Here is a 23,337-nt window from a genome sequence, read left to right as displayed (position 1 = left end):
CATCAGCTCTCTGGCACAGAATCCAGTAGGATTCTTCCTCACTCCAGGTATGTCATAAAAGCATTCTGAAACGTGAGCACACACCATCTCAGCACCATGTGCAGGAACACTGGGTCTGTATCACAAACTCCTACATTAGAAATGCCAGCAGCTGCCCAGCTCAGCCAGGGTAACTATGCCTTGATTTTTCTGTCCCTACTAAACAAAAGCTCTTTCACTTTTATCAAAAGCTTCAACAGTGGGCTCTGAAGAGACATGAAACAACAGGTGTTAATAGCAACTTTATTGTTTCACCGGTGCAAAATCATGATACCGAATAAACTTGTGTAATGCATTTTCCCCTAAATTTACAGTAATGAAGGTTATACATATCTATATAGATTGCAATTTCTCTATTTTTTATACTATTTGGAACAAAATTATCTTGATAAATATGCCCTGTGCACAGTACTGGCCCTCACTGAATGTCACAGAGCCTTAATATGCAAAATATAACTTCTGGTTTTTTGAACATGGTACTTTAAAACTCTCCAAACATGCATTAATATATTCTAGTTTTAGGGAAAAATATTACACTTAGTCTTAACTCGCATTAAAAGAAAAGCACAAGCAGAATTTGACATACAATAATCCCAAAAATCTGATGCTCTGTAAAGATCAGACACAGTTTCAGCTGACAGTCACTGCCAGTTTAGAGCTCTAGTGCTACAGAAGCAACAGTGAACAGACAGAAGAGAAATCAGAACTGAAGAGCCCTACCATGTCACATGGATTTCAAAGAAAGTTTCAGCCATGCTAACTGATGAAACCTGTAGTTGCTGGTCCAACCTTCCAAATTTGTTAGAGTACTCAACACAAGTGTTTGAAGTGCCAGACTGAACACATGAATGTTAACTTGACATTTCTGAAAGGCACAACCTAGGATCCTATCTTAAAAAAAAAACATGGTATGTAAATGAAAACAGGTACAGTGAGTGTCTTTCTAAAGAACAAGACCTTCATAAATTGGCCCCTCAGATTCTGGTGATTCCCTCCTCAGACGCAAGTGCTCCAGTGTGTTGTGAAAGTGTTTGTTAATTTGTTCTGTTTCTTCAGTAGACTCAAGGTTTGGGAGATCTTCTCTGATCTTCTGTATAAGCTGATTCAAAACCTGAATTGTCACCTACACAACATAAAACAGAAGTCATCAACACCACCAGTGTACAAGTACACAGACACTGGTTTTAACAGACGTGTCTTTAAGCTATATGTATTTGGACAACCCTTCAAAATGCTGATAAGACTGTACACAGAGGAACTGCTGGGGACTGCCTTCTCTGTTCCTCACAGGACCCTTCCAACTTCAGAGTTCTGTAGAAAATCCCCCATCCCAGGAAATGGGAAAAACTTGTCATTAGTGTGACAGATTTGTAACTATTCCCACAGCATTTCTCTCCAGTGTATTCAATACAAATTTTAAAAGCTTCAAACAAACACCACACCCAATCAGATTGCATATGCACTGCAAGATAATTGTTTCTTACAAACTTCAGATTTAAAGTTCTTCTTAGAGAACAAGTCATGGCTGCCTACAGGCTGAAGTTCAGTACTACACAAAATGCACTGCAAGCCACCAGAATGTCCAGAGGGTATTTTTACATCTGCCAAGTGCTTTGAAATTCACAGCTTTATTTTCATCTCTATCAGATACACCATCTCCTCTACTAGAGCACTCCTATACTGAGAAACCAGTTTAGTTATTGGAAAGTCAGCAAATCCCTCAAATTTCTTTAGGAATTCTCTCAGAACTACAGGGTATTCTTTAATGTCTACTCTCAATCAATTTATCAGAGGAGACACTGATCTGTACTTGACCAAGCAGGTTTATCAAACTGCATAACTCTTTTTTTTGCTTGGTAATGGAAACTATTTCAGATTATACTCACACACAATGTGAGTACATATGGTGTTATACCTATTTTGTGAAATTCAAGCTTACATCAACCTGGCAGAGTCAGCAGTGACCATGAACACCTGTAAAGAATTTTCTTTCCCTTATGCACACATTAAGTTAGGTACCTCTAAAGCTAGAATCTTACTACTTTCTCATCTAAGTTGCAGTAAGTTTTAATCTAAAATATTTCAGGTTACAAGTCTCACAATATTTAAATTCATAACTGAACTGCAAACATTATCCTCACAGTGAGAAGAATAAAGTTTAGTAGCAATAACAGTTTTACTGGCACATCAAGAGACACAAGAATTTGTGCCTGTCATGAGGCTACCAGGCAAGAAGAGAATTTGTGGAATAAGTGTGAATGAAGAACTTAAAGAAATGCTCTTTAAAAAAGTTGCAACAGAGAATTGATTTCCACTCACCGCCTCATTTTCCTTTTCATAAAAATAGATATATCTATTCAGAATTTCTATGAAAAGCTGGACTTGCAGAGAAGGGTCCATGCACTGATTTGCTATCTTCAGAGCCTTCTTTAGGCATTCCATCACTCTTTTTCCTCCATGAAGCTACAAGGAAAAACACCAAAGTTACAGGAAACAAAAGAACCTAGGGAGCTCTGGTATCTCCTCCCTTGGCACACACAGCATTTATTGGGAGTCTGCCACAAACACAAAACTACACAAACTGCAGAGCAAGCTGTCACTGAAAGCCCACCCTGCCTGCCACCAACATTAGATTTTGTTAAATCACACAGTAACATGAAAGTCTTCACTGATGTATCTACTTTAGAAATATCTACAGAAGGAAGGCACAACTATTACTGAGGTGGGATGTCCCCCACTGCTGTTACTTTGTTCTTACCTCCTCTCCATTCTTGTCAGTGTTTCGGCCAGACCAGAACAGATGGGCACAAGTGCTCACAGCTCGGCACTGGTCTGGCTTCTTCAGGAGTTTGGAGGCTGCCAGTGCACACTGAGTCCTCAAAGGCTCATGGTTCTCCTCACTGAAGCACTTCATCCTCTCAAATGTCCCAATTATCAAGGTGATTGCAGCCAGCTGTGCTTTTGAGTCACTGATTTCATCTTCATATAGAGAGAAGGCCTAGACAAGGGAGAAAGCAAGACTCAATCAGAGCACATCAGAAAAAAAAAAAATCAGACCTGCTACTGACACAGCAAGAAACTGTCCAGTTTGCATTTGTTAAAAGCTTCAAGCAGGAAAAAAAAATCTTTCATGTAGAGTGTAAAAATCAAGTAAATCCACAGACCAGAAAAGTCTTACAAGAAATAGTATTCAAGTGGTCATAGCAAATAAGTGTGATCCCACACAGAATCTGAAGATTGAATTTTTCCTCATTTCAAGCACCTATTCAAACACAGAACAGAAACAGGCCTTGAAGATTTGGTTCCTTGAAACACACAAAACATCAGAGCAGAAGTTTATGGAAAGTCAGTGATGACAGAATGAGTAAGAAAAGCACTTGCACTGCTGCTACATGGATTAAGAATCTTCAGAGACTAGACAAATCTTGAACTGCATCTCTAATGGAAAGTATATCATTGCAGCGCTGCTCTCAATAGTCAGAACTGTGCTACAACAGCAACTGACACAATGCAGTGAGCAAACCCAGCTTATCAGCAACTCTGTTTAAAAACATGCATTTAGTAGCAGTATTAGAGGAAAGATCAGGACAAAGCTACAACATGGATAACATGGAACACATTGGTTCTTTATGTGATGGGTAGGAGGGGAAGGTTTTTGCAACAAGTAAGGCTTAAGACTAAGCTACAAATTCAATCAGATTTTCAGAGTAGTTCATAATAGGTTCCAATACAAGGATTTTAATTGGCAAAGCCCAGCATAGCAGTTGTGAACACTTCAGATTTTAGAAAACTTCCAAAGAGTGCTTGTGGTCAGGGCAATACCAGCTGGATATCAGGAGCTGGAGACAGAAGCAGTGAAGGAGCAATTTATGCTGAGAAACTACACTCCTCCAGTGAGCCAACTACACGAGCAGGAGGCAGCATTGCAACATACCACTGTTGTCAGACTGAGTATTCAAATCAGTAGCAATGGAGCTTAATTCCACAGCAGCCTGGGAAGCAAGAATGAAGTGAGGAGTTTCTACCTAATAGCATTGGCCATCCATCATTTCAGGTGCTTTATCACACCAGATGGTTCAGTTCTCAGCAAACCTACCCAAATCAAATTAAAGGCAGCACAGGACACCAGCTCTTATAGTTGGACACTCACCTGGGACATGAACTCATAGGCCACAGTTTCGTGATTCTCAAAGCCAATCTCTCCTGCAGCCAGTGCTCCCTGCAGGAAGAGTCGCAGGGGCAGCTCTGCCAGCTCTGCTTTGATCAGAGCACTGATGGTCTGATGAGCAAATGAGAAGATCTTCTGGCACTTCTTCTCCCATTTGTCATCCTAGACAAGAAGAACAAGCGAAGGCTTGAACAAGAGAATTGCTACAAGGAAATCTAAATTGTACTAAGATCTGTTAAGTGCTCCAGCCTGTTGCCTTCTGATGCCACTCCAATCACTCCAGAGCCAGAGCAGTACAGTGCTGGCTTCAGTGGCTCTGCACAAAAATTTCACACCCATTTTTCCAGCTCATAGGAGCCTTTCCCAGAAGCCTACACTGAACTGCAGTTAGGACAGCTATGCTTAGCACATAACTGGGCAAAAGCCTAATTAGCCAAGGGGAGAAAAATTCTGTTCAGTCCAGAACAATCAAAAGTGGAAGAGAATTTTAAAATATCCTTCAAAATGAATATTTTAACAAACATTGAAATTTATTTCCTCACAGTATAATATCCACAATAAAGAAAATATATATTTAAGGCAATTATCTCAATCAGAAAGCATTTAAGAGCCAAAGTAAATCAGTCATTTTAATGTACACTTTTACTACTATTGTATAAATTAAAGCAAGTGCTTTTTTGTAAATTTAGAAACATTACAGTAATGTAGAAATTGATGAATTTCAACATTCAGATTTAAATCAGTTTCATGCCATCAGTTCTGGTCTCCAGTAAAGGCACATAATCAGTCACTGGTTTTCTGCTTCATCACTTGTCAAGTACTAATTTACTATGCCTTGATAAAAATCTTCATTAAATTAAAAAGCATTCAAACCCCAAGAAAAAAATTTACCTTGAGAAAAAACCCAAACAAAACTAGCCTTCTGTATCAAGTCTGAGCACAATTTACAGCCAGACAAAATGGATTTTGAAGAAAACAAAGGCAAGCAAGCAGACAAGAGCAGGCAGAGGTGCACTTACCACTTTGGAGTTCTCCTTGTAGCGGAAAGCGAGCTGGTAGGCAGCAAAAACCAAGGGCGGCAGCGTGAAACGAATGCGCTGGTTCCCCCCTGCCCCAAAGTGCTTCCGCGCAGTGTTGAGGATCTGCAACAGAAACACTGGGAGCTCAGAGACCCCTTCACAGAAACAAGCACTCTAGGGAAGCTCAGTGCCCCACCCCCAATGCATTTATAGGTTAGATGTAGAATTCATGTAAAGAACCTGAATATACAGAAGTCTGTAATCACTCATTACACACTGGTTAGCCATTTTGGCTAATACGCTTGGACTAGGCTGTTTGAATTTGTATTTCATATCTCTTCCATACAGAATGCATAATTTAAACTGAGATACTGTGAAAATCCTATAGCCTTGGATTTTTTTCCTGCTGCTGCTGTATTGTAGAAAAATTTGATGCAAGCATTTGTGATGCTGAGGGAGCTATTAAGAATTATTACTAAAGGGTGCTTAGTAGCTCATAGAATTGTAACTAAAAGATAATGTGACAAGTCCTTTGATGGCATTTAAGGGTGGTCAATGTGATTAAAGCAAAGCACTGCTAGATGAGAGACTGACACTCAATCTTGGCAGAAATAGCTTCAACATCTCTAGCTATATAAATTATTTTGGGGTAAAAACATCAATTTCCTTGGTGCCAGTATTCCTTTGAGGGAAGCTTTGCTCTCTATAAGAAAAAAAGCAAAACAAAAAACCCTTTTCTCCTTTACTCCAGCAATAAGACCCTGAAACAACTGTCTCCAAATCCTGTAAAGTTATGCTTCTCCCCATTACACAAATTTCATTACACTTCAAGCAAGCTTTTTTTACACCAGACCTTAAAGCCAAGCTAAATCAATGCTAGTGCATAGTTTGCACTTTATTCTGTTGCTCTATTCTCACTGTTTATACAGTGTGATGTTTCTACAACTTCAGGACAGTCAATTTTATTTCAGGCACAACTGTAACTTCGGAGTAGTCCCTAAGCAGGCCTGACTCTGACATGAGCTAACTGTGCCATCTGCAGCAGCATTTAACTTCAGCACAGCTTCTGCCAGCTTCTCCAGTGGACCTGGCATAGACAGAATATCCCTGACTCTCTACTCTAACACACACTTCTCAAGATAGTTTATCTGAGGTTTAAGTGACCTTCCTATTAACAACAGAACTACATTAAGCTGACATAGAAAAACTCAAACCATTACAAGTACCATAATGCACAAGTTTCAAGGACATGTCAAATCTACTGTTAGAGATGGACTAAGCAGAGCAAAATAATTTGGAACCAAGCAGCAGGACACTACACGCTGTATGAAGACCCCATCCTTACTGAAATTAAAATCCCTAGGGTCAAACATACTGAGCTGTATTTTCTGAGGTTCTTTGTAGTCTCCTGGTATCCAAACACACAAACAGCACAATACTCCAAACAGGACTTGTGATGTTTTCAATAGATGGTTATATGAAGTTGTCAGAACATGGAGCAACACCAATTAATACAGATAGTTGCCACCTCATGGGATGAAAGCTTTAAATCAACAAATCTAAAGTGCTCATCTGCTTTTTACTAAATAAACAACGTATCATCCTACCACTTAAAGATGTCATACATAATGTTCTGTACTGAGTTTGTGGTTCCAGAGCAGTGATGCCCCAGCTTCACTCAAGTCTTGTACAGTCAATAATGCAAGAACTGTGACCATTCAGAGAGCACAGACAGTGAGAAGCACCAGTCACCAACCAGGTACTGTTGGTCAGGGTCATCAGAACGCAGCAGATGAATAAATCTTCCCACAAGACTTTGCTCATCAGCAAAGTCCTCAGGGTCAGGATCTTCAGCAGGCTGATCTGGTTGATCCTGGATCAACGTGGATACCAAATTCATGATAGCATCAACCTGTCAAAGGCAATAGAAGCTTTGTTTAAATTACAGTAGTCCTTAATTGCCATGCATGAATTGCCAGCAATTGGGAACATCTTTACAGCCATTCATAGTGGTGATGCTTCAGACATATGTGCCTTACACCCTGAAGAAGGGTCCCTCTCAGGACAAGTGGGACAGGGCAGCACAGCAGTGCAAAGGAAATTCAGATTCAAAAGGTCTATGTAGCTTTCTTTAGACAGCAGACCCAGTTTTAAAGGGATTCAGGGTCTTTGTTCACACCTAACAGATTAGTGTCTAGGTTGAGGTGTGGCAAATCAGAAGTAGCCTCTAGGATGAGGTTAGGTAAGATGTTCAAAGAACATTTAAGAACACAGAAGGAAGAATTACCAAGTGGGATAAAGCCTGTGCCAGGGGAGGCAGAAGCATGCAGGCTAGGAAACAAATAATACTCTGCATGAAGTCACTAAGTGTGTTTTCAGGTCTTTGAACAGACATTTAAATACCTAGAATTTCAAGTTAATTGTATCATACCTGTTCTTGGGACACAATTTCTGTGTTGTAATCCAATACATTGCTAAGCACGTAACAACTCATGCTCTTCCTGGACTCATAATCAAAGTATTCAAAGAGTGGGTGAAAATGTTTTAGTTTCAGAACTGTCAGGATATTGTTGTAAGTATCAACTGGGATTTTCAAAAGTCTAGTCAGCTCCTTTGAAACAGCACTGCTTGTTGCAATACTAAAAGAAAATATATGCAAAAAATTACAATTAATCAATAGTTCACATATGTAGACAGGTTTAAAGTCTGCTTCAGAGTATCAATTCTGAGTTACACAACAACCACAGCAACTTGGTGGTAAGGAGAAAGGAAACAAGTATCAAAACAGGTCAGATATTGCTCTTTGGGACATGCAGTAACAAATGCATGTTTTAAGCTGCTGTCAGCAGAAGCAGAGTGCAGCTGCAAATGCAGCAATAGCAGAACTCTAGGATGCTGCAAGGGATGCCTACAACATGCACACACATTGTGTGGATGTGCAGCACAACTTAGGCACAGGGGAGCAAGTCCTGGTTAGTCAGGAGTTTATCAGGGCTGCTGCAGCTCAGTCCAAAAGCAGTGACCTTCTACATGCAGAGCACAGCTCTGCTATCTCACCAAACGTGGTGAAATGCAGGAGGCCTGATTTTAGGATACTAATTGCCATAGCAAAAAAAATGCAAGAGACACTTACTGTTCCAGATTAAGCTTGTTGAATATTTCCACAGTAGTCTCTAACACCTTGTCAACATAGTCCACACGGTCTGGGTAGCATTTCATAGCCAGGTTAATGAGAGAAACTTGCAAAGACACCACATCCTCTGAGGGCATGTCCTGCCGAGACTGAAATTTAACACAGCACCCAGTTGATACTAAAGCACAGAACTTTGAAAGACACCACCCCCAAAACTGCATTTAGGGATACCCAACATACCTGTATAACAGTAGCAACCTGCTGTGAAAAGATATCAAAGAGTTTGATATCTGCTGGAATACCAGGTCCATCCTCACGATGTGCAAATAAAGCTAACCTGGTGACAGAGCAAGGAAAGCAGCTTGGTCAGGACAGCTTTTCAACTCCTCAAATGCAGAGCAAAAAGAGGAACTGGCAGAAAAAGCAAGTCCTTTAGATATATTTGGAAGCTCTATTACAACCTAAAGGAAATTAATGGAAGTCAGAAGTCTTATGAGCAACTGAGTCTGGTAACTATCAGTCCTGGAAAAGAGTGCTGACAGAAAAGGCAAGGTGAAAAAGAAACAGGAGGAACATTTCATAATTTATGGTCTTCAGCTAGAAGCAAGTGCTCTTTTTTCCAGCAGATAAAGAGGTACAAAATAGGCTGATGGAAGAGCAAATATCCTGCATTTACTCATTCTGTGATATTACTGAAATTAGATACCCAACAGCATCTACCACAAAACAGCCTCCAGAAAAAAAACACACACAGAAGGAATATGCTGACTTAACTATTCTTTGTAGCTAAAAACCAACCAACACGTTTGAAACTTGCACTATTTGCAGAGAACAAAATACAAAGTGAACTTAAGAAGAATGGAGAAGTGAACAATATTTTTTGGGGGGGGGAGAGGGGAGTGGGAGCAAGAAACTCTCATCTAGAAAGCATTCAGAAGATAGTGAGAGTTATTTTTATCTGTAAGAGGAGAAAGTCATGCCAATCACCATTTCTGCAAAAAATGAGATACTGGACAGAAAGCATCACTATCAGAAGACTAACACCTTACCAGAGTTGCAGTTTAAGAAGCTCAGCACTGCTATCTTTACTTTCTAATTACTGACATTATTCTACTCTGAATTAGGACAAGAACTACAAAAATATTTAGGGCAAGGCACTGCATTAAATTTTTTTTAAATTCTTTCAACAGGGTTTCTCAATTTTGATTCTGAATAAACACTGGATCTGAAATAGAGAGACACATAAGAAAAGCCTGGGAGGCCAAAAAACTTCACTGCCAGGAAAAATAAGACATTGAACTATTCTTATACTTGATTAGGGTGGTAAGAAGCAGACTTTCTAAAGCCAGGAACAATCACTGCCTTTTCTTAAGAGGGCACAAGGCAGCTTTCCTTGGCAACAGCTCAGTGTAAAGCCAGCAATGCTACAAGGTACGAACAAGCTGCAGGCAGATGGCAGCGTAATTAAAAGTCATGAATGGTTTAGTAAGGCAACAAAGATCCCAAAGCAGCAAGACTGTTTGCAGAGATTCCTTTAGCAGGAAAGCCCCACAGGAATAAGTATAAAATTTTCACAAGCTTTTTCAGCAGTCACTGATGTTCAGATTCAATTACCCAATGCCAGCTGAAACAAAGATGAGAAATGCCAAGAGGCACAACCTATACAGGGCAGCTTCACATCTTAACTGTACAATACTGAAGCTCCTGGCCACTACACAATACCAGCTCCAACACAGACACAAGAGGAACATCCTCCCTACATACATGGATTCCAAGGACAGATCCACTCATATGCTGCTATGTAACATTACAGTCAAAATCTCAAAGACCTTCCAGTAAAACCAAAGTCTTAAACATATAAATCTGATATAACCTGAGAAAACAAACTACAGACACTGTTAGTAAAAAATTCAAGATCCTAAGTTATACCAGTCATGCCCAATACACACAAGTCTTCTCCAGGCATGAGAGAGGATACAGTAATCCTATCCAATGCTGAATGCCAAGACCCCTGAAGTCCATACATTGGTACATGGACCAGATGCCTGGATGCAACTGCTAAGGATTTCCAGGGCCTGACACAAGCCAAGCAAGAGCCCTTCCTTTCTGCAGTAACGAAGTGCAAGTGCTCACTGAAAATCTGTGTTTCCTTTCAGGATACAAATTAAACTTGTTTGACCTTAAAGGTCTTTTCCAACTTAAAGGACTCTATGATTTCTCCCCCACATCTGAACTCAGTGCAAGCAGTTTTAAGCAGTACCTCCACATGAAAAAACATGCTTTTGGGAGAACAGTAAAGATGCTAGTGGCAAGCTAAAAATTAAGAAAGTAGTTCTGTCTCCTACTAGCTCTGTTCTGAAGAAGCATTGTTATACTCTCTGATCTCTGATGATTTAGCCATTAGGATCTTCAGGTTTTCAAGAGGTACCTGTGAGTGATACGGTTGTGAATGCAGAGCACTGCTGTCACTTCAGTTCTGAAGCATGACACTGCTCAATACTAAATGAGATGTTTCCTGGCTTAATCTGTTTATAAGTTTTAATCAGTTTCATTGGAAGCTGCAAAAGCAGAGCCCAGAGAATAAAAGCTACAGAAATAATATTCTTCACAGCTTTAATTACAGCTGATAGAAAGACATGGAAACAGTGAAGTAGTATCAGAAGTTAAATATTTTCAAATGACAGAACAACTATCATCTGCTTGTACACAACACAAACTTAATTTTCAGTCAAGCTCCACCCCCTTGGTCACTCACCTGTCAATTAAAGCAATAATTATATTTTTCACATTCACATTTTGGTGCAGCTCAGCACAGGCTCTGAGAAATGGGTTCAGGGTTTGGAGGTGAAATTCATCTGGGAAAACCTGAAGTTTTAGATCAATAGTCATCAAGTTATAAACTGAATTTGCCCATTGTTACACAGAAGAAAAATGCAACAGAATAATTCTAAAGTAGGTAGCCACATAATAAATACACTCTGGCCTATGAAGCTGACCTTGACTGGGTAAATGCATGAAGCAAGAGGTATAAGACAAATGGGTAACTCAAGGGCCCACCTCTCTATTACAACTCATAACACAGGCACTGCTGTTCAGATGCTTACAAGCTACTACAACAGGAGCACAAAATGGATCCATCTCCACTCTGCCCTCCTGGTAAAAAATACAGGACAAGCCACTATGTAGGACAAGTCCCAGTGATAAAGTTCTCCAGTCCTTGAGAAAGATGCTTGAATCTGACTAAGTGTACAGAAAGTGTCCCTGTGTCCCATCACTGCAATTGAACTCAGGCAGCTCACCTGTATGATGCACTCCATGAGGTACTCCTGAGCTAAAGCATCTCTACAGTTCACAACTTGCTCCAGTATTCCAGGCAGAACAATCTGGAATAGGATGGAAAAACTCGCAGTGATTTTACAATTACCTTGTAAGTTTATATTCATACATGCATTTAATCTAAGTAGAACAGAATTTCTAACAGTTCTCAGCTGATTCTCCACATGAAAGCTTTCTGATAAAAAGTCCCATTTTTCTGCATTTCCACCCTTCAGAGGAAAAAAACCCAAATCTACTGATCTCAGAAGGCTGTCCCTTTCATACATTATGCAAGCTTTGATTGCATATGTCAGTGCTACTGACTTTGCTGGCACATACCCAGGGTCTCAGCAGCACCACTCAAAGCATTTTTCAGCAGCTGTACTGTAAAACTTACAAGGGACTTCTAAATAATACATTTCCTTCACTGCCATTTCACACAGTAGGAGTTCTCTTGAATGCTTTGGGAAGCACAGCCTCACAACTTGTGAAGTCTATCCCATAACACAGGATGGTGTACACATCCCTTAGACCAACCCATTATTCTACAAGGAAAACAAATCAGGAAGGAAAGGTTTAGAATTTTTTGTCACTGTTACAGGCAGACTTACAGAGAGTGTGTGAATCATGCCCTTGTCCTGAGAACACACTATACCAGTATTAACAACTTTCCCTCAATTGAAAGGTTTGAGAAGCACTGGGATTACTGAACTTTTAGCAAAGCTGTAACACCTCCAGCTGCCCATCTGAAAGGCCAAACTAGTTTAGTTTGGAGAACGTTGGCAGAAGTCAGAAAGGATGGGCAGCCACCCACCTGCTTGTATCTCTCCACATTAACCCCCTCCAGCTGGCTGAGGCGAACCAGGTTGGTCCCCACCAGGATCCTCAGCTCCTGCCTCTCCCGCTCCCGCTTCTCCCTGTCCCGACTGTGGCCCTGGTGCTGCATTCGCACCCACAGCTTGTTCATCTCAGCAAAGTTCAGCAGCACAAAGTCCATTGAGTCACTGATGTCTCCAGTGGTTTCTTCACTGCAATTGATAAGAGGTTAAGAACAGAAAAGCTTGTCAGAGGTATTCATTTTTCCAGCCACTGGTGAACATACAAGTTTTAAGAAGGTTAAAGGGGGTGGAAGTGGAGGGTGAGATTTCTAGGTTCATAACCTCACTTGAGAGGAACTTTAGTGCTAGAAGGGAATTTTTAATGGACAAAACACCTGTCTGTCAAGTCTGTGGAATTCTAGCATATCTACTCCTCACAAAACTGAAGTAAGTCACACAGAAAATTTAAATAAGGTCTACTGAAAGTAATTTTATAAATGTATAGTCCGTCCTTCTTACTCTGCTTGCTCGCCTTCATCTGGTAAGATATTCCTGGTACACTGCAGGAGATAGTTCCTAAGAAAGAGGCCTCTAAGAGGATGCTGCACTCCACGGCACATCTCCACCAGGTCTTTCAAAATATCTTTCCTGGACTGTGGAAATGACTTGACATAGACAACACCTACTGTTATCAGCAGATACCTGCAAAAGGCACAAACAATAAATCATAGAGTAACAACATCACACTTTAAGGCAATAGTTCCTTTTGTCCATTATGACAGGATTACCAAAGCACAAAAAAAGCAATAAAATTATCACCTGGGACCCATAATCTTGGGTATTTAGTCAGTCTTCAATTCCTATTCTCCTCTGCTACAGAGGACAGAAAGTTTCAACAGCCACTAGACTTCACTACAATGCTTGATACACTGAATGCAAATGCTTACAACGTTCTGAATGCTCTCAGACCAGCTCATTTATACTTCCAGATCCCACTAAGCTGGAAAACTGCTCTGACACACATAGACAACCATCGTAACCTATGATGGGGAAGCAGTTAAGCCTCTCTCATACTGTAGTCTAGCAGGATAGGAATGTACTGGCTTTGCACTCATTCCCCCAGCACCCCTGCATAAGATAACAGGCAGCAGGAATATGTGAGATACAGAAGACTGCTGCTCCAGTATATCTGGACTCCCCTTCAGCTTAGAAGAAAAAAATTACAATACTCAGAACCTACTGATATTTGGTTTAGAGGCCTCACCCCTCCCTGCCTGCTCCTCTGCCCCACGCACAGGACTTCCATGAAAGCACCACAAGTTTCATCAGGGAGAATCAAAGTTTACAAGCAGGCAGGAAGACAACTCTGATGGTTACACACAGAGGTGAAGACTGTGATAGCCATCAGCCAAACTCCAGAAATTGCATGAAGATGCAGCCTGGTGTGTCCAGAGCCTCTTCCTGGCACGAAGATAATGTTGAACTTGAGTAGCAAGCAAAATCTAAATCCCAAAACTGATTATGTCAAAGATGTACTGCAGCCCAACAGTCACATATTTATATATAAGCCTCACAGGCCTTCAAGTATCACTTCTGGCAAGTTATCATTTTGCCAAAAAAAACTGTTCAGAAACACAGACTCTAAAAGTGAAGCCACAAACTTTCAGCTTTCTTCTCACACTTCTTATTCTCTAAAAAGGCAGAAGGTTATGAAGCAAGTACTGTGTGGGAAAAGGGAAGACCCAGACCCTCAAGTAAGAGAAACAGTTAATAAATGCAGAGTCAATCTCCCTGATCAGAGTGTGGCACTTGGTTATCTTCCACTGACCAGCTCTTTAACCAAAAGCCAACTTCATTCCAACATTAAAGTGTTTCCATCTTGGTCATGTGCAAAATTAACACACTGACAGAAAGAACTGACCTTCTGCACCTGCACTTTCAGAAGTTTCACAGTAATCCATTCCAGATAGGCAGAAATACTACTGACCATTGTAAACTGATGGAAAAGCCAATCACTGTCTGAACAACAGTGAGTTGGACAACTATACACCAGTTTAAAAAAGAAAAAGGAAACAAACATATCCACACTTACAGTCTTGGAATGATATTTCCAGCATACTGTACTAGCTCATAAAGGTCTGCCACTTTCCTGCCTTTGGCAAATTCATCTGTCAGGTAGACTTCCAAGTAGTGTAGTTCATCAGAAATTGCCATGTCTTTTTTTCACAGTTAAGGATTTTAAGTTAGAATGTCTATAATGCATTTTCATAGTAATCTGCTCATTCCCACCTAGGAAGAAAAGTGCTGTACCAAATACAAACATGCCCAAGCAGGCAGTACTTCTGAACAGTATATACACATCACTGAATACTGAGGAGAAAAGTGTTAACAAATATCTGACACAAAATACCACTGTACCAAAAAGAAAAGATGAACATCCCATTACAAATACTATTAGTTTCCTCCTGAAAGGATACAGAGCTCATAATAGCTCTTTGGAGATAACATAGAAGTCCGCAGCTCCCCAAGCATGTTGGAAGCATGTTTCAGAGCATCCATGAGCTTGTTCTTGTCCTTCAGAGGAAGAAAGAAAAGTCTGTTAGAAATGACACAAGGCAACTGCAGGATCTTTTATCTATTAAAAAAAAAAAACCTCAAATGGTTTAATATCTAGCTTATACTACACCACCCATGCTAAGTGAACACTTTAACTGAGATAATAAGATGCATCTTGAAGACAGAGCTGCAAAAATTAATTGCAATACTAATGGTAGAAAAATCTAAAATCATTCTACTTATGCAGTAATCTTCACCCAACACTCATATTCTTTTCAGCAAGCAAAATTTAACAGATTCCTCTCCTCCAAATCTGCTCGGTTATTTTGTTCAGATCTCCCAGAAACCTCTAGGAGACAGACAATACACACTTGCCATCATCACTTTCCCCTCCTTTTCACACACAAAAAATACCTCAGTGAAAGCCACCCCTCACTAGTCTGCATCTAAAATTACACTTCTGGTGCATTTAATCACCTGCCATCAGAGGATACAACCACAAATCTCTAATCTACCACTTAGACAGACTTGAGGAACCTATCATAAGCAGTAAGTTTTGAGGGAGAACAAAAAGAATTGCTAGTGTGATCCACTTAGTGTATTTATACTGCCACTTAATCACAGATAGCAGTGAAAAGCACAGCTGCAGCTACTTAAAGATTTCCAAAGCATTCCACTGAGCACAAAACTGGGAGAGGTGTTACACTTCTTACTACTGTCATTTGGCTGCAAACAAAGTTAGCTTGGCTAACCACATGAAAACATATGGGAATATTTAAGTTTTCATTGCAACTTTAAGCAGTTTCTCCAAATAAAAGCTGAGGCTTCTCAAACCCAAGAAAGCTATGTGTGATTACATAATCTGCCTGAATTGGCTACAATTCCCAGACAAAAATCTCAGCACAACACCAACCCCGTGGTGTTTTCCAGTCACAGAAGAATTCACACGTCTGTCTACAGTTAATCACTACGAAATTGATCCTATGCAGCAGGCAATTCATCAGCAGCCTCTCAGCCTGACAGTCACACCAAGAAAAGGCTACATTAAAAAAACCAAAAAACAATAGAATGGTGGACATAAACAATCTCATGATAAAGTTCATCTCAGGTTTATTTAAATGGAAGCATGTAAATAAAGGTACATCTTTAACTTATCTTGTTAAATACTGGAGCAAAATCAGGAAGACATATTCAAAGAATACCCAAGGCTCACTCCCAATGAGCAGCTGCCTCATTTATTGGCAAAACCTCTGACACAAAGATACATAAAGGGTTAATTTTCCTCACAGCACTAGAGATTGGTATTGATCTACTGTTTTATTCCTAGCAGACAAGAAGCTTCACTGCATTTTAAAGCTGCATTCTTACCAAGCATCTCTTCATCTGGAATGACTGCACCTTCACAGCCTGAATGGCTTCATCCAAGAGTTTTTCCTGTTCATCCTGAGGAGATTGCTGTGTTGTTGGCTGGAGAAAAAAAGAAACCAAACAGAACAGATTTCAATTATTATTATGAAGCTGTTTCTGACTTGACTAAAACTGGATTCCCATACTTTAGAATGCACTGCAAGTGACACTGCAGTGTGACCACTCAAGGTTGTCAGAAATAGTTGTGCAACATGTGATGGAGAAGCTTCATGTGCCCTACAAAAACCTTGGGGAGGTTACAGGCAGCCTGTGAGCACCACTGCTTCTTGGACAGCAAAGCCATGGGGGCAGAGCAGGGCCAACCTTCCCAACATTTAGAGGTCAAGAACCCAGTGCAACTATCTGGGAAGAAAAGCTCCAAGAGAATGCAGAGACACAACTGTGCTGAGAGGAAGCACTGTTGTTACTCTGTCCACACAGCTTCAAAGCAGTGCCCAGACCACACACTGCAACTGCACAGATGCTTTCTGTGCTCACAAGTCACAAGTTCTCAACCGCTATCTGAGCCATACCATTCCATTCAGGACAAGTTTCAGATAAGCAAAGGATAAAGTACAATCAGTGCATTCCAGAAGGTAGAAGCTACTTGCAGATTGGATCAGAAAGCTGAAGAGAAACAACTTTTTATGTGTCCTTGTCTCAGTCACATTGTCAGAATGGCTCTCCTGCTTCCCCTCTGAGAGGCACATTCCACACTTTCAACTGAAATTTTCACCATCTTTTGACTTTCCAAGGTTCATACTGCATTTTCTTAAATATTAAAAATATCCATTGCTTGCATCCTTATATTTCCCCTCAATTCAGCTCTAACAGGCCTTCTCCTACTAAAGCTGCTACTCTTCCTCTACCAGAATGATGAGAGCAGTTTCTACAAGCATGTTTAAGTTATTTGCTAAGATGTCCAAATTTACATAGCTCAGACCCCTACTGTTGTCCACACCTACACCCAGCCTTCCTCCTAAGGCTTTACAAGGACACACTGCCATCCACCTCTCGTTCAGGATCAGCCTTCAACACCTCATTAGAGCATCTCCACTTCTCTCAATCTCGAAGTCTGTTCTCAGATGGCCCTTCTGAAATACAGCTGGGGACAAAAGCACTGATATGGTATCTCAGCTATATCTTCTCTAGTCTTGAAAAATACCAAGCACATAGTAATTTGCACTGCAGGTTCTCTGAGCCTTCAGCTTCAGGAAATTCTCAGCTATTTATACTTATTCCCTTCATCCACTGTGCTCAGAAGATTCCTGTTCTCCTCCTTTTAACTGCATTTCAGAAACAAGCTGGAAGGTCATGAATTACATCACCCCAATAACGTTTTTCAAAACGATCCAGTATCAACTCCCCACATGTTCCATGTGTGGATTCCCCAGAAGTATCTGTTGAGGACTGAGACTAAGATTGAGGCATTCATTAAAACAGAGTTTAACACCAATTTAATGGCGACAGAGCATTTCACACCCCAGTTATTTCCCATATTTATTTGGATTCTTGTTCAACAGTTGATATATCCCCACTATCTTTTTCACATAGAGAAAACAGAGAATGCTCTGCAATATTGTTCTTACTCTGCTCTTGAAGCTTCTCAATCACCCAGCTGGACAAAACTGAGGCTGATCAGATCCAACACTGGTGCCAAACCTGCTTCAAGGAGGTTTGAGAAAAAAGGTTCCTTCCAACCAACACTTGTGTGACTGTATGCCTCAGTAACATTCCAATTATGCACAATAACTAATTAAGAAGTGCATTTAGTCAACAGAAAAATACATTTCTGCTAATTAGAGTGACTGCACCTCTTACAGAGCTCTCTCTCTATATAATTAATCAGTGTGCATCCAGGTCTTGCAATAATTATTTAAGTATAAGGAAAAAGCAGCCACCATGGCTAGATGATCCTATTTCCCAGATAATTCAATAACTACAAACCCTTAGACAACCTCAAACTGTGAAACAAGTATGTTCTGCCAGCAAAAGTTTGCTGTAACTGCTAAGCTTTAATTATTTAATGGCAGATCAGACTTTAAAGGAACATAAAATGCTAGTGCAGGGACTAGTGTGCAGTAATCAATATCAGAACATCACATAACAGACTTGCTGAAATATGTCTATGCCAGAATGTTGGTTACACTCTACAGTCTCCTGAATCCATACCAGTGCTTTAGAGAAAATAAATCACTTCTGAGCTGGGTGCCATATGCTCTGATCACATCAAATCTGTACTAAAGCACAGCTAGGAACAATGCAGCAATGCTAACACCAAACACAACTTCCTAAGCCCCCTTCTCCTAATGGGCATTAAGTTTACACAGCTACCAGCCCTGCTCTTCTATCCCCAGCTGTTCACAGGGCCAGACAGTGCTGGGAGAGCAGTTTAGGCTGTACACCATCAAAAAATGCTGTAAGACAAGCCAAGCCCAGTTGATTAACAGACTTCCACTCACCTAGTTCACATAAAGCCACATAAAACACTGCAAGTAGGGCTGTGAAAAGGCTTTTTAACAGCAAGACCAAGCCAAAGCATTCCTGAAATATTCACATATTTGCTACTACCCTAAGAAGAATTTGGCTGAGTCCATGTGCTTTGGTTTCCTTACTTTTGGTGTGCAAACATGTTGGCTATAGAATCATGGCTACAAGTTGGGGACTCTACTTTTCATGACACCAGCTATGAGCTCAGCAGATACATTTGCATCTTCTTACAGAACTTAACTGTAGTTTAGCAGCAGTTGGGGGAAAATGGCAGTTTTATTCATTCATAATGCCAGATTTACATCAAACTCTGTCTGTATTAACAGAAGACAAAATACTTCCATTTCTGCTCTAAATTTGAACAGTCAGGTCCCACACTGTATTCAACACTGGGAATAAGTACTGGATTCATCAAGAGAAGCATTTTCCTATTAATACATGATATTAATTTATTTCTTCAGTATCTCTCCAAGATAAGGAGAATTAAGAAAGGAAAATTCAATTTGTTTGTGTGCTGATTTGAAGACTGAGAAGATGTTTTTACTAGAAGGGCACTGTGCTACATGTCTGAAGAAAAGAACTGTAGTATTTTCAAGCTGCATGGGTAGCAAAATAACCTACACTGCTGTCAAAAGCATACAAGAGGAGCAGTTTGTCACTTGAGGGGTTGTTTGTAGCAGCTTTACCTCTATAAGAATAGAAAACATCTTAACAGCAGCACTAGTGAACAAGTTCCAACTCTTACTTTTCAAAGTTTGAATACCTATCAGTTTATCCCTGTCTTCAAACTTCAGAAGGCAAGATACTTTCAGCTTTAGAACTGTAGGGGCTCCCAAACATAACCTGGTTATTATCAAGTGATACACAACATCACATCCAGACACACATATCCTACTAACACCTAGCCTGAAGTTTGAGGCTGTGGTGACAAAAGACAAATTAAGGAAAGAACATAAAGGAAAAGCCTACCAGTGACATCCAGCAGGGCACACACTGAATCACAACACAGTTCTGTCAGATTCCATGTTGAATAAAGCTGTTTATGTTCTGTATCTTACACTTAAATTACCAACCCAGTAACATAAGATGGTATTTTCAAGTATCATTTTGTCAAAAAAGCAACTGTGGAGGCTTAGGCCCATCTACAAAAACAATTTTGAGCATCAGCTTTTGAAGTAGAACATGATTTGACCCTGGGCAAAAGCAGCAGTACAGAACATCCTGCTTTGTCAACTCCATGTCCAGTAAGGTACAAACCCCTGCCTGGGCACAAGAGAAGCAATTTGTAGGAATTATGCAACTATTTAGACTCCAGAAATGTCTCAGCTATATCCACACTAGATATACTGCAAATGCTGTAGAAAAAAAAGTACACTTGATGTGAAGAGTTTTGCTTTACTCATTTTTTCCTCTGAAGCAATAAGGAAGCAAGTGAGCAGTAGAGAAGGGACAGGGAATTGCCTCTCCCAGCTGCACCAGCAGTTTCTGCACAAGAGACAAAAGCCTTCTACTGGCTTTGAACACAGGGCCAGCAAAAGCTACCACATGCAAGTTATGGAAGTCAAAACTCACAGCAGATTAATTTGGACAGGAGGTGAGGAAAGCCAGCTTTTGGAGTGGGACTTTTTTTGTTACTTTCAGATTTTGCTTATTTGGCTTTTTTAAAATAAATGCTAGTAAACTAAACTGTAAGTTCCCTCGGAAAAAAATTCTTTTAAACCCAAAACAGCTTGAAACCAGCTGACCAGAACAGTTAATACAAGTTATCCTGCAGATAACAATTAGGGAAGTGTATTACTGCAGCAGCAAACATTGCTCTGGATCATGCCTATCCTCATAACAGCAATTACTCCTGAACATACAAACCAAACATTGCACCTCTTGTGTAAGATTTACTCATGCTCTAACACTCAGTTCCACGAGATTTTCAGTTCTGTATTTGACACTGAGTTGCACTCTAGAAACCCACAATAATAACCAATGTGCTGACTTATTTAACTTAAAAATCTGGTACCCTGGAGTACTCAAGAATAACACAGTATTAAAAGACAGCAGAGTTTAAGGGAGCTTGTCAAGCCTAACAGCTCGTGTTCTGACACACAGGTGCCTTAAGCTACATGCAGAGTATAAATAATAATGAGTAAAAGATTTTGCTTCCATTCCATTCTAAAGTGCATTTTCATCTAATCTCCAAAAACCCTTTCCTTTTGTTAACTGATGTGCTTACAGCCTGCTCCACATGGCACTTCCTTCTGTTTGCTCACATGCATGTACTGAATGCCACAACAAATGACATTTACCCAGGGAGGTTTTCCTGCCTCCTCCCAGTTGGATGTTACTAGGACTACCTGCCAACACATCACTGCTGAGACATTTCAAATGCCCAAGAGCAGATCAGGACACTGCCAGCCTACAGCTGAAGCCTGGGTGCACAGTGCACTGCTGGGTAACATACTGAGGGAATTACCAAAAAAACCCAAAAACCATAAGCATTCAATACCATACAGGAAGCATTTCTCTGCAACACTGTAGGCTGCAGAACTTCTTTTATATCCTGCAGTATAGGAGCTCAGAGATAGACCAGAGTGATTAAAGCACTTTTCATGTGCTGAAACTGGTACTTACTGCTACAGGAAGCCACAGGACACTATTAAGTATTAAAGAGATGGACTTTTTATTCAGTGTATGATCAAAAGCAGCCAGAGACCTCTTAAAACAAGTCATGTTAAAGGTACTTAATCATTCAGCTTCAAGGTTTAAACCAAGCTCAGCCACAGGAAATCACACGGAGCCCAATATGGTAGAGGGAATTATCCCATGCTTAACACCTGTGATTATCCCATGTTCAACACCTGTAACTTTATTTTTTTTCTGAATCACCTGACAACAGCTATTCTTAGAAAGAAGCCATAAGACTAGACAAGTGTCTGGCCAGTTCCCATGGAAATGACAGGCAGAGAAAGTAGTTTCATTACTGAATTAATGACTACCACAAAATATTTGTATGGGGGACAGAGATTGGTAGCTATTTGGATTTAGCATTTCTCATCATCCAATTCAGCATTTAACATTCCTCTTTCCAATAACACCACAGGTTTTGCCCAGTCCCAAAGATCCTGAAATCAACATACATACAACTTCAAAAGGGAAGTCTATTCCAAAAGCCTAAGACCTGAGCAATGCCTTCTTTATAAAACATTCAGTTATTTTCTGCCTCACTATCCATACACTGTTAGTGCTGTTTACATGCCACACTTGGGCTAATTACACATTGTGGCGACTACAGCAAGTGCTGCTTAAAATTTTATTGAATATTGCATGCCACTGAAGGCACATTAAAGATATTTGTGTTTCATTAGGAAACTTGATTGTCCCCTTATTTTCATTGAGGATTGAAAAGTATTTCTCAGTATCCATTATTTCCGCGTGGAAATTTCAGGTTTCACAGAATGAATGAGGTTGGAAAGATCGAGTCCAGCCCGTGGCCGAACACCCCCTGGCCAACCTGCCCAAGGCACTCAGTGCCATGTCCAGTCTTTCCTTAAACACGTCCAGGGACCGCGACTCCACCGCCTCCATGGGCGGTCCACTCCAATGTCTGATCGCCCGTTTTGTCAATCAATTCCTCCAAATGACCAACCTGAACCTCCCCCAGCACACCTTAAGACTGTGCCCTCTTGTCCTACTGCTAACTGCCTGGGAGAAGAGGCTGACCCTCACCCCGCTGCCTCCCTGCCTGACAAACACCAACATTTGCGGCAAAGAGCGCTAAGGAGCTGCGCCCACCAGCGCACAACCACCTCTGCTGCCGGAAAAGAAAGGAAGTTTACTCGGGAAGCCCACGACAGCGGTCTTGGAGGGTCAGGAGGGACTGGAGCGCAGGCTGCAGGCGGATAACCTCGGCACAGGTGCACAGAGCCAGCAATGACACAAGCCCGGGTTTATCACAGGGGCAAAAGAGAGCGGAACTGACCACCGCTGGTGCGGCCGCGATTCCCCAGTAAAAACACAACCTTCCCCCGCGCCCCCACGAGCAAGCGGGCTGAGCCCGGCGAGCCGGTGACCGGCCCAGGCCGCGGGCAGCGTTACCGCCGGCACGGCGGGCCCGGCCCGCACCTCAGCCCCGCCCGGGCCGGACCGTGCGGCCTCCGCGCCCGCCGCAGCCCCGCACCGGGCCGGGCCCGCCGCGCCGCCGGCCCGGCGCGCTGCCCCGGGCCCGGGCCGACCCGTCCCTCAGCCGCCGGACCCTCCGTCCGCCGCAGTCCCGCCCGCGGCAGCGGCTGCCCGGCGCCCCGCGGCCCCCGGCCGCTGCCCCTCACCATGGTCGCGCCGCCGCCGCCCCCGCCAGCGCCGCCCCGTCATGTGACTGCGCCGCGCGCACCGCCCCGCCTC

The 23,337-nt window shown here is 41.4% G+C and overlaps 1 protein-coding gene across 1 annotated transcript; it reads right to left on the bottom strand.

Annotated features, from left to right (window-relative positions):
* Window positions 1-268: 268 nt before the first annotated feature.
* VPS35 (VPS35 retromer complex component) lies at window positions 269-23,335 on the bottom strand. The gene is made up of 17 exons (XM_079316075.1): window positions 23,265-23,335; window positions 16,417-16,515; window positions 14,970-15,066; window positions 14,585-14,708; window positions 13,012-13,194; window positions 12,489-12,702; window positions 11,659-11,742; window positions 11,115-11,224; window positions 8,600-8,696; window positions 8,360-8,508; window positions 7,658-7,865; window positions 6,983-7,138; window positions 5,227-5,349; window positions 4,190-4,369; window positions 2,798-3,037; window positions 2,359-2,502; window positions 269-1,162 (listed from the first exon to the last, which is right to left on the bottom strand). The coding sequence occupies exons 1-17, from the start codon at window positions 23,265-23,267 to the stop codon at window positions 983-985; spliced, it is 2,391 nt and encodes a 796-aa protein (XP_079172201.1). The 5' UTR covers window positions 23,268-23,335; the 3' UTR covers window positions 269-982.
* Between the last annotated feature and the right edge of the window lie 2 nt (window positions 23,336-23,337).

Source organism: Erithacus rubecula, assembly GCF_903797595.1.
Source record: "Erithacus rubecula genome assembly, chromosome: 12".
NCBI lineage: Eukaryota > Metazoa > Chordata > Aves > Passeriformes > Muscicapidae > Erithacus > Erithacus rubecula.
The sequence above is the reverse complement of the archived record's forward strand: the minus strand, read 5'-3'. Positions and strand labels throughout refer to the sequence as shown.

What these genes read in the sequence shown, in the direction of transcription:
- VPS35 (XM_079316075.1), bottom strand. An exon ending in GGAAATATCATTCCAAGACT is followed by an intron (nt 13,195 to 14,584) that starts GTAAGTGTGGAT and finishes TGCCTTTTGCAG; the next exon opens with GTATCTGCTGATAACAGTAG. An exon ending in AGGTTGCTACTGTTATACAG is followed by an intron (nt 8,509 to 8,599) that starts GTATGTTGGGTA and finishes GTTAAATTTCAG; the next exon opens with TCTCGGCAGGACATGCCCTC.